The sequence below is a fragment of the Ailuropoda melanoleuca genome, chromosome 1 (assembly GCF_002007445.2).
Source record: "Ailuropoda melanoleuca isolate Jingjing chromosome 1, ASM200744v2, whole genome shotgun sequence".
NCBI lineage: Eukaryota > Metazoa > Chordata > Mammalia > Carnivora > Ursidae > Ailuropoda > Ailuropoda melanoleuca.
This window is the reverse complement of record NC_048218.1, coordinates 43731824-43743731: the sequence shown is the minus strand read 5'-3', so window position 1 is coordinate 43743731 and position 11908 is coordinate 43731824. Positions and strand designations below refer to the sequence as shown.

The following is an 11908-nucleotide window of genomic DNA, read 5'->3' as shown; positions in this document are numbered from 1 at the left end:
AATAGGCAGTGAAGTACACCTTGGGCTCTATTCCACGCAGGCCCACTGACTTTTAAAACTCCAAATGTTAGCAACCTGGCATGGTGTGGACCCCCACTGGTTCTCTGGGGGATGGTCTTGCCATGCTGGGACTGCTGCAGTTTGACCCAGAGTGGCGATAGCATCAAAGCACAGAAGCATGGGTTTTGGGGTAAAGCACAGCAAAGAGACAGTGTCCAGGTTAAATACCATCAGTTGGTGTCTCTGCACCTGTGCTGCGGGGTGGGGGTTAGGAAATGGTCCCCAGGCTCTTTTGTCCATGGAGAGGCAATGCTCCCTTTCCCAGATCACGCCAAGAAGGAGGAATCATCTCTCCGATTGTGTCCCAGGGGATCCTCAGGTCATGCCATCTGCCCCCTGGGCTATCTGCCCACCTTCTCCACAGGAACACTGCAGTGCCCCCAAGGTTCCACACCAGGCACACCACAGACCTCTAAAACTCCAGTCTTTGAGCCCCACTTGTTGTAAAAACTCACACAAAGCAACCTCTTTCTTTTTTCCAGTCAATGGCTTTGGCAAAGTGGTTTTTTTGTGTGTGTGCAATCCACTGTGTACTCCTTTCTCTTTCTCTCATTTTCTCTCTCTCTCTCTATCTCTCTGTCTTTCTCTCACCTTTCTCTATTGCCCAGCCTTCCTCCCCTCTACAGCAACTCTGATCTATATCTCCCGCAAACCACAGCACTTCACCTCCTACCTTCCATGATAATGGCCTCTTTTCTTCCTCTAGTTGTGTGCAGTATGTTGTCAATCCTCAGATTGATTTCTTGGTTATTCACAATGATTTAATATTTATCTAGTGGTGTTTCAGGCTCAAAGCAAGCCTAGAGCCCTCCTATAACTCCACCATCTTAGCTGTCCTCAATTGGTGTTTGTTTTTACCTACATCCTAAATGTGTTGATTCTTCGAGCACAGTCTAGGATAATGTTGACAGCAAGTTCTCAACAGGTATTATAAAATGACGAGGAAAAAATGTATATATATGTATATGGAAAGAGGAACAATGAATTCTTTTAAATCTCCAGGAAAGAAAATCAGTATGCTCATATGAAAAAGTATTATATTATTATTATTATGAATTTTAAAAGGCAGTTTAATCCACTTTCAACATTAGTCCAGACAACTGGATAAACTTAGCATTGTGATATCATCCTTCACATCTAAACATTCATTAAGTAATACATATGTAACTTCATAGTTTACTTTTAAAAAGTTTGTAGACTATCTTGTCTAAAATGTGGGCTTTGCAGAGATGTATATTTTAGGTCTTTCCCAACATGAGATTGAATTGATAAAAATGATGTACAAAGATGAGAAATTCTGTAATGGAAAAAAGAATGGGAGCACATCAGTGAACAGAAGGTTTCAGTGAATTTCTGGAAGGCATAAAGTCATTGGAAGTTTAACAAAAGACACACAGGGCAGTAGGACTCTATAGATGAGACATGAGAAGTCTGCACAAGAAGTCTGAGTTTCTGAGACCGCCAAAGCCTATTCCACACCCACCTAACCTAACATAGGACCAGATATTGTATATACCAGCCTCACATACTCAGATTGACGTCAACCTTTTCATTCAAAGAAATGGCCAATTAGGGAAACAGATTTTTATAGTTACAAAAGAAATACACACCAGGTGCTTTTATTACCAATACAGTCTTGGGTCATCATGTTACATGAGCAAGCAAAAATGCAGATAATTTACAGAAAAAATCAGCACAATGGGAATGTTATATAGCAACAAGAATTAAGCTACAGACCTATGCATTAGCATGGATTCTCTAGTGAAAAATAATGACAATATCTGGACTCTGATGTATTCACTCCATTTCCTTGGACTTGGGGGTATCCCTCAAGGAAACAAAAACATGGCAGATGACCTGGTCTAATGTTGTGATCTGAAACTCCAGAACTACATGGTAATATTTGTTTTAAATACTTTCCTGTTTTGTATCTTTAAACAAACACCTAATAGAGAACTCTCTGAAGTTGTGCTGTATTCTGTCCCAGGAGCTAATCCTCATGATAAGAAGAATAAGAATAATTCACTTTAGGTGTATGATACTCATGACTGTCTTGAAAGAAAGTTAGGAAGATGAGCTTGCCTGCGGCAGACACTCCAGGCCCAGTAATCCCCTAAGACTCGTTATAATATGAAAACGAGTGACACATTCTCATTAAATAAATTTATTTATTTGAAGTATTTGTGCTGTTATTTTCATTTTAAATTTATATATATTTTATACTTATTTAGGAACTCAGTGTGCTAAACACTGCTAAAGATTGTAATCTAAAGAAGTTTATAAGCTAAAAATAAGTATTACACAAGGCCATTTGTAGCCTAAAAAAATAAATGAAATATGCAATGCCTCAAACAAGTGAGCATTCCTATCCTCTTTGAGATAATCTGGAAATAGATCAAGGAAGTTATAACATTTAAGATAGATCTTGAAGAAACAACCCATTTCAATTATAAGTGAAAGTGAGTGTAATTGAGGAAGAATTCTACATAGGAAGACCTGTATGAACAAAAGTGTGTACCTAAGAGGAAAGAGTCCAGAAATGAAACTCATTTCATCAATAACACAGAATCCATTAGGAAAATTTTAGGAGATGTCAGCGTTAAATCAATGTTTTGGGGGCATGAACCTCAAATAATGCCAGGGAGAACAACTGTATGTGTGTACACACATACAGATATATTAAAGATGTTTATTTGTACTTTCACTTAAAGTCATTGGCACGAGGGCAATTATAACTGCAAAAAATGTTTAAAACTAATCAACAGAGGGGCACCTGAGTGATTCAGTCAGTTGGGTATCTCACTCTTGATCTCAGCTGGGGTCTTGATCTCAGGGTTGTGAGATCAGGCCCTGTGTTGGGCCCCACACTAGGCATGGAGCCTACTTTAAACAACAACAAACAACAACAACAGGGGCACCTATGTGGCTCAGATGGTTAAGCCCATTGGCTCAGGTCTTGTTCCCAGGGTCCTGGGATGTAGCTCCGTGTTGGGCTCCCTGTTAGGTGGGGAGTCTGCTTCTCCCTCTGCCCCTCTCCCCTGCTCTTGCATGCTGTCTAGCTCTCTCTCTCATATCAATAAATAATAGCTATTAAAAATATTTATACCAACAACAACAGCAAATTAATCAACACACAGCAAATAGATATGACAATCCATGAAAAGTTGCTGAAGTAGGATATTATTTAGTCAATGTTTTGGAAGTAAGAGAATATCAACAGGATGTATGAAAAGTAACAATATTACAGCAAATGACAGAAGTGAGTAATTTTAATGTGAGGACCTCAGTGATAACAGTTGAAGGGTGTAGGTAATCAACAGTGAGAGAGGAAGGGCAGAGGTGAACCTGAAATCTGATCATTCATTATACTTTTTAGTCTCTGTTCACTCAAACACAACCCTGACTCCAATATGGAATAAATGCAATGTGAGTCTTCAGGCTGCATAGTTGTATGGCTGTCAAATATATCATATTCAAATTCTTTTTAGAGAAATTATCCTATTACAAGATTTAATGCATTTACGAAGCCACATTGAAACATGCAAACAGGTAAAATATTTTGTTTCCTTTTAAATTATTTTTATGTCATGAACACTTGATTAAAATTACCTCTATTTTTTGACTACATATACATATATTTATTTGTACTCTCACCTTAAGTCATTTAAACATTAGGAGAATTATAACTGCAAACACTGAACAGTAATCAACACATGCAAATATGTAATCTGTACGGTTTGTGTCATTTAAATGACAGGAGAACAGATATTAATGTGAGTTCTAAGGATTTCTCTTTAATATCTTTCTCAATGAATCTAAGACTTTCTTATTTCTCAAGCTGTAGATAATTGGATTTACGAAAGGAATTATGACAGTGTAAAATAGAGAGTCCATCATATCTTGATCTTCTGATTGTGTAGATACGGGGCGCACATACATGAAGACAAGAGCACCATAGTATAAAGAGACAGATAAGAGATGGGCTCCACATGTGGAGAAGGCTTTCCTTATGCCTTGTAGTGACTTCTTTTTTAAGATTGTAAAGAGAACTAGTGTGTAGGAGACGAGAACTATCAGTATGGTGAACATCTGTATTGATCCAGCAAAAATAAACACTATCAGATAATTGATAGAAGGGTCAGTACAAGAAATCTTAAGCAATGGTATAATGTCACAGTAAAAGTGATGTACTATGATGGAATTGCAGAACGATAATCTGAATAAAAAGGAAGTATGCATTATGGCATGAAGAAGGCCACCTAAAAGTGACAAAACTAACAGACGGATGCAGAGCGTATTGGACATAATGACTGGATAAAGTAATGGTTTGCATATGGCCACATAGCGATCATATGCCATTGTTGCCAGCAGAAAACATTCCACTGTTATACTTATTGCAAAGGAAAAAAATTGTATCATGCATTCCGAAAGAGATATCATTTTGGTTTTGGCAAAAAAGTTGACCAGCATCTTGGGGGATACTGTGGATGATATCCAAGCATCCACACATGCCAGACTCCCAAGGAAAAAGTACATGGGAACGTGAAGCTGAGTGTCATTCCATATGAGAGCAATTAGACCAAGATTCCCCACCATGGTGAGAAGATAGATAACCAAGAACACCAGGAACAGGGGGATTTGCCACTGTGGTTCATATGTGAGTCCTGTGAGAATCAAATCTGTCAGCAATGTTGCATTTCTATGTCCTTTTCTATGTTCCTTTTCCATATCCTCACTGGGTGTTGTCTGAAATGAAATTTAGTAAATGGGGAAAAAGTCACTCAATTTATAACATGAAAATATGGGGAGGAGAGTTGAAATAAAATTATGCACATCAGAATACTCTCTTGATTATGTCTATTGCCTCTGTATTGATTGGAATCTATTTTGAGGGCTTGAAAATAAGTGCGATTATCTCAATTTTTAAAATTTGCAGCAATGAACAGAATTGTGGAAATTAAAGACATTGTAATATGTCCTAAACTTATGGAATATGATGGGTGTGATACAGAAATTTTATGTTTTGGATGTGGATGTAGGGTGAAGGGAAGAGGAGCTTGGAGGGCCTCAGTAATAAAATGAGGTAAATAGCATGTGAAGGATCATGAATATTATTCATCAGGGAATAAGCATGCACTGAAACTTAAGAGAAGGGAGCAATACTGGTAGATTATTTTTTAAATGAATATGTGGTGGTGTAAAAAATAGGCTGCAGAGGGGGGAAATTAGGGTCAGGAATACTAGTCAAGGGGGTGCCTGGGTGGCTCAGTCATTAAGCATCTGCCTTCAGCTCCAGGCGTGATCCTGGGGTCCTGGGATCAAGCCCCACATCGGGCTCCCTGCTCCACTGGGAGCCTGTTTCTTCCTCTCCCACTTTCCCTGCTTGTGTTTCCTCTCTCACTGGCTGTCTCTCTCTGTCAAATAAATCAATGAAATCTTTAAAAAAAAGAAATAAGGAATACTAGTCAAGAAGAAGTGACTATTTCTCTTTAGTGTTCTCAAACCAGAACCTAGAGTAAAACCTCAAATCTATATTTTGCATAAAAGGTTCCCCAGATTACACATTGGCATTATCTGGGGAAACTCTTATGCAAAATATAGATTTGAGGTTTTATTGTAGATATTAGTTTAGTGAATCAATTATTAAGGCTAATAACCTGTATTCTACTTGATCTCTAGGTGATTCAAACACATGTGACATGGCTAATCCATGTGTTAAATGAATTTGAGATTGATGGGAAGATGAAGAGACAGATGGAAAGGACTTCTGAAGGTAGATGCTGTGCCTCTCTGACACATTGCTGGTAAAGAGTTAGTGTAGAATGGAGGAGTCACTTGGCAACTGGTATTTTTCTTGTCAAAATTTGAGAACTTAGATTCAGTGCCAGTTTGTGGATATCCAGTGCATGTGTACTTTGTAGTTTTAGTCTACTACAAATCATGAATTGAAAGTCATTGGGGTAGACTGAAGGCATACTTATGTATGACATCTCTATTGGAGAATACATAAAGTGAAGAGAATGGTGAGTAACTAAACTGACAAAGTATATTAAAGGGGAGTGAAAATGTCACTTTTAGACAGCCAACCTGATCCTCTTTTCTAAAACATAATCTTTGTGCCAGGCAAAGCTCATTTTTTTCCAGCTGATTTTTTTAATCTCCCAGTATTTCTATGTTAGATTTCATTGCAAAAAATAATTTCTTGTTGAAACTAATAGTTCTGACTGGCAATGAATAAAGACAGGGATAGACCAGGAAAGGATACAAAGCAGAATGATCAAGAACAGAAGGAAATCAGGACAGATGAGTGTCATGAAAACAAAAAGAGGAAGATACTCAAGAAGGACAAAAAAAATTATGATGTCAATCACTAAAATAAATGCTCTAAAACGGAGTGAACAGGTGTGATTGAGCATGGAAATTAAGAGATGTTTAGTGTCTTTAATGAGAGCAATTTCTGTTATGTGATGCAGTGGAGGCCAGAGAATAATGAGCAGTGAATGGGTAATGAAGTTGCACCACAGTGGGCAGGAAAGTGACATCAACTATTCCAAGAATGTAGACGACAGGTGTTATATGTCTACTGCAGGTGGACAAATAGAACATTTTTCCTTGATATTGTTTTAATAAGAGTTCTCAAAAGAGAAATAGAGAGGAAGCCATGAAAAGGAGAAAGAAGTCAGCAGAAGTTTGGGTGGGTGAAGATCACAAGATGCATGAACAGAAATAGGCAGAGAATAATAGACACATGGATGGATAAGTGTGGAAAAGACAAGGAAAGAAGAAAGATTAAGAATCTATCAGGGGTACCTTGTGGCTCAGCGGGTTAAGACATGACTTTTAATTTCAGCTAAGGTCATGATCTCAGAGTCCTGGGATTGAGTCACACATTGGACTCTGCACTCAGTGGGGAGTCTGCTTGGGGATTTGCTCTCTCCCTCTGTCCCTCCCACCAATTGCACACTCTCTATCTAATTTTCTAAAATAAATAAGTGAATCCTTAAAAGAAAAAAAGAATGTATCAGAAAAGACTATGGATAACAAAAAAGGAAAGGCCCAGAGTTTGGGGATAAATGTTTACTTTAACCCTGGTTGTCATTTAAAGTTGTCAACATTGGGAATCTTTTCATTCCTTTTTTTTAATTCAAATTTCCAAATTTATTTTTCTACCGATATGTGTGTGCAAGAGATATTTAGGTTAGATTTTATTTCAAAAACTTTGTTCAAAAATATATTAGCACTGACTGAAAGGTTTTTCATATTTAAAAGTTTCTTTACATGTGTTATTACAGTGATTAGAACTGACTTTTTCTAGAAATCCTTATGGTTTTACTTGAGAGCACCTTGTTTCTACCAGTGTTTTAGCAGAATAAGATTGAGCCAAAATGGAGTGGAATACAGGTGATATAAATAACAAAGCCAATAATTTCACTTGGTAAATGTATTTTCATTTGGAAAAGTCTCTTTTCTAGGCAATTCTTAATCACTAAATAATTAAAAAATCTCAAATTCAGTTTATGTAGGTACGTATTAAGCTATAAATCCTGAATAGAGCAATGAGGGAGCACGTACTGCCTATTTCCTGCTACATGTATATAGTCAATGAAACTCTTGTCAGAAGTGGGAGATAGGAGAGTGTTAATATGCAAATGACTTACCTTAAAAGATTAAAACAGAAAATGTGACCACTTAAACGTACTGGAGCTTTTAATCAGAATAAGCAGAAAGGTTTCTTACATAGGAATCATTATGAAATGATTTTTAAATGTACTTTAAATTATTTAATACTCTAGTTCCTGAATACTTATAATGTCGTTATAGGTATGTTACTCAATAATAAAACATTGTTAAAGGAATTAATTCAGTCTTACGGCTATTTTGCTTTACTAGAGACAGTCATTAAAATTTAATATGTAAATTATTCACTATTTGTTTTCTATTACTCACCTGGCTTTTTGACTCTTGTAAACCCAATCTAAAATTATTATAAATGTAATAGTATATCAACTTTATATATAAAGAATAATGACTTTAAGAGTAATCATTTCTCTCTTACCCATATCTTATAAGAAATTGAGGAAATTCATTTGAAGTGTTAGGCTTTCTGAAGTAGATAAGGAACACAGTAGCCCTGAAATGACCATAACATGGGTAGCAACTCCTTGCACACTGATTCACTTTGGAGGCTTCATTTAACAAGCTCAGGAAAGTGTTATTTATATCAATTTCTTTCAAGCACAAGAGTCAACCAGTTGTACAACTGTGGGCTTTTTGCCAGAAGAGGAAGAAATGAAGAATTAAATTCTCCCAGTAGCACCCAAGGCTTCTCCTTAGGACAAAACTAAATTATTCTTCTGGGCATTGTAGATTCGAACATGTATGAGAAGTCCAGGTATCTCATATGGCATTAGAGACTCTGAAATCATAAACATCAAGTCATCACAGATATTGTATATCATGTCCCTATTTTCCACTATTAATGGCACCTCTGACATATTTATGCAAATTTCAATGTATAAATTTTGATGTTCTGAGTGCTCTGAATAGTATGATCTTATCTCAGCTAATCATACATGATTTTATTTTTTATAATAATTTTTTATTGTTATGATAGTCACCATACAGTATATCCTTAGTTTTTGATATAGTGTTCCATGATCCATTATTTGCATATAACACCTAATGCTCCATGCAATATGTGCCCTCCTTAATCCCCATCACCAGCCTATCCCAGTCCCCCACCCCCCTCCCCTCTGAAGCCCTCAGTTTGTTTCCCAGAGTCCATAACATGATTTTAATGAGGCCAAAGTTCTGCATTCCCTTCAGAACCAACCTCAAATACAGGTGTCCTCTTGATGTAAAATGCAGCTCACATTCCAGACCTACACTGAACTTTAATTTGTAAACAGGTGAGAAATCTTACTTGGCAGAGGTCAAGGGAAGATGAAAGGGAAATGAAACAAAGGACTATAGTGGGAGGTGGTATATAACAGTGCTTCTCAAACATTAATGCCTGTGAATCTCCTGGTGATTTCCTTAAAATGCAGATTCTCTTTTGATAGGTCAGGGAGGATGTCTGAGAGTCTTCATGTCTAACACAGTTATGCCCTGGACATTCCCACCTTTAAGGCCTTCCATCCTTGGAGGGTCTAGATGATCTCGGAGCTAAAGCATTGGAGACATAAACAAAGAAAAGTGGTAAATGTAGCTGGCATGCAAAGAGAAGCAAGATGGAGTCATATGGGACAAGAAAGACCAGCATGCTTGGGCTCACATGGGGTCATGGAGGCTAGGTCAGGCATTTTGTTCTTTATCCCACTTTTAAGGACAACTAGTGAGATATTTTGAACATGGTGATAAGGCGTTCATATTTATCTTTCAGTGTGAAGAAAGAAATGACGTGAATGTTCATTCAGAAAATAATGACATTATTTATGTCAAAATAGTACAATGTAGAAATACTAACATTTTGATTTGTTATCTGAAGAGGAGGAAAAATGCTTAACCTCTACATGGGATTTGATGGCAGCTAAGGGGGAAGGCAAATTTTCTATATTTTGGTAGAGTCATTAATCAGTTATCCTGTGTCCTTTGAATTTGTTTGTGAAAGCTAAAGAAGAGGGGGAAATAAACTACATAGATAAAAGAAAAACCCTGTGAAAACTCTGCAGAAGGGTGGGTAAGCAATAGGTGCACTGGAAATTTCAACATAATCCAAACTTGAGATAAATTCAATTCTCCCTTCAGTCTTGTGTATTTATCTCTCATCTCATTTTGTGGCCCATCTATAGGTACAAAAGTCTGAATTGCTGGTTCCAATATGAGTAGTCTTCTCAATTTTAGTTATTTTAAGTTGTGGGTCATTGTGTCTCATTATGGTCATCATTTGCATTTCCTTAATGATGAATTATACTGAACAAATTTTTGTGTCTCCATTTGACACTTGTATATCTTGTTTATTGAAGTGTCTATTCAAATATTTTCTCTTTTTTAAATTGATATATATTTCTTAATTTTTAGCTTTAAAATTCTTCTTGTATTCTGGATATGAAGGTCTTACCAGATATATGATTTGCAAATATTTGCTTAAGGATCTTGATCTTTTCCTGCTATAGAATATCACATTTATTCCTATGCAGCAACTACAGTAGATTTATTGGTAGACATTTGTGTACGAGAAGTTGAGAAATAAATTCAACAAAATTCAGAGCCCATTTATCTAGGTGAAATTTCTAGTCGTCCAGTGGTGGGTCATGTGGAGATATCTCTTCAATGGTAAAGGATAAGTTGTTACATCTGGCCCTCCTACAGCAAAAGAGAGGTACAACACCTATTGGGGCTCTGTGGATTTTGGAGGCAATGTCATCTTCATTTGGGTGTATTACTCCAACCCATTCACCAAGTGTCCAGGAAAGCTGTTAGTTTTAAGTGCAACTCTGAACAGGAGAAGGATTTACAAAGGTGTAGGCAGGTGTACAAGTTGCTCTACTACTTGGGTCACATGATCTACCAAAACCAATTGCAGTTGAAGTCACAGTGAGAGATAAGGACACTTTTTGGAGACTTAGGCAGGTCTCTGTAGGTAAATCACAGCACAGGCCCTTGGGTTTAGAGCTAAGCCATGTTATCACTGCAGATAATTACTCTCCATTTGAAAAACACCTATTGGTTTGCTCCTAAGCCTTAAGAGGGATTGTACACTTAACCATGGGCCACCAAGTTCCCATAAGAGCAGAGTTGCCTTTCATGAATTGGGTGTTGTATTACCTACCAAACCATAAGTTAGGACTTCACAGCCACAGCATCATCAAATGAGATGGTACATCTATGATGTAACCTCAGCAGGCCTTGAAGGTACCTGTAAGTTACATGAAGAAGTGGTCCAAATGTCCATATTCCCCAGGCCTGTTAGATGGTCTTCTCCATTCTAGCCATACTTATGGCTTCACAGAGGCTTCTCTATAATCAGTAGACAGAGAGAGAGATGAACTGGGTCTGGGTTTCTGATAGTTCTGCAGGATATGCAGACACCAGTTGAATGTGGACAACTGCAACACTGTTAAGAGTATCTGGGACATCCCTGAAGGACAGTGGTGGAAGAATATCCTCCCCGTGGGCAGAAGTTTGAGCATTTACCTGATTGTTCATTTACCTGCTAGGAGTCGGAGCTATGTATGTGGCTATATAATGATTCAAGGACTTTGAGAAATGGTTTGGCTGAATGGTCAGGGACATTGAAGGATTATGACTGGAAAATGATGGCATGGATATGTGTGGATGAAAAGTGTGGAAAGATCCCTCTAAATGGGTAAAAATATGAATGTATTTCTGTCCCATATATACGCTCACCAAAAGGAGACCTGTGCAGTCAAAGATTTTAATCAAGTGAATAGGATGACCCACTCAATGGATACCAGTCAACATATTTCTCCTGCTATCTCTCTAATCACCAATAGTTGTCATGAAAAAGGGGGCTATCATGGCAGGAATGGAGGTTATGCCTGGTCTCTGCAATATGGAATTCTATTTACTGTGGCCAACGTACCTATGGCCATTGCTGAGTGCTGTCTGCCAGCAGCATAGATCAACACTGCGTCTCTTCACTGGGGTCATCAGCCACCTACCTTATGGCAGTTTGATTATATTGGCCCAATTACAATAATATAAGGGATATATGTATTTTTACTGGGATACATACTTACTCTGAATATAGATTTCCACTCCTGTTTGCAATGCTTCTGCAAACACTCTGTGGACTTACAGCATTCTTTATCCACTATCATAGCATTCCACTTGCATTGCTTCTAATCAAGCAACTCATTTCATAGTAAATCAAGTGTGACAATGG

General features: G+C 37.5%; 1 protein-coding gene across 1 annotated transcript; it reads right to left on the bottom strand.

Annotated features, from left to right (window-relative positions):
* Positions 1–3840: 3840 nt before the first annotated feature.
* On the bottom strand, positions 3841–10954 carry LOC100481645 (olfactory receptor 5H2-like). Its single transcript, XM_034668467.1, has 2 exons — positions 10919–10954; positions 3841–4806 (listed from the first exon to the last, which is right to left on the bottom strand). Exons 1-2 carry the CDS (start codon positions 10952–10954, stop codon positions 3841–3843), a joined length of 1002 nt encoding a protein of 333 aa, XP_034524358.1.
* Positions 10955–11908: the final 954 nt, after the last annotated feature.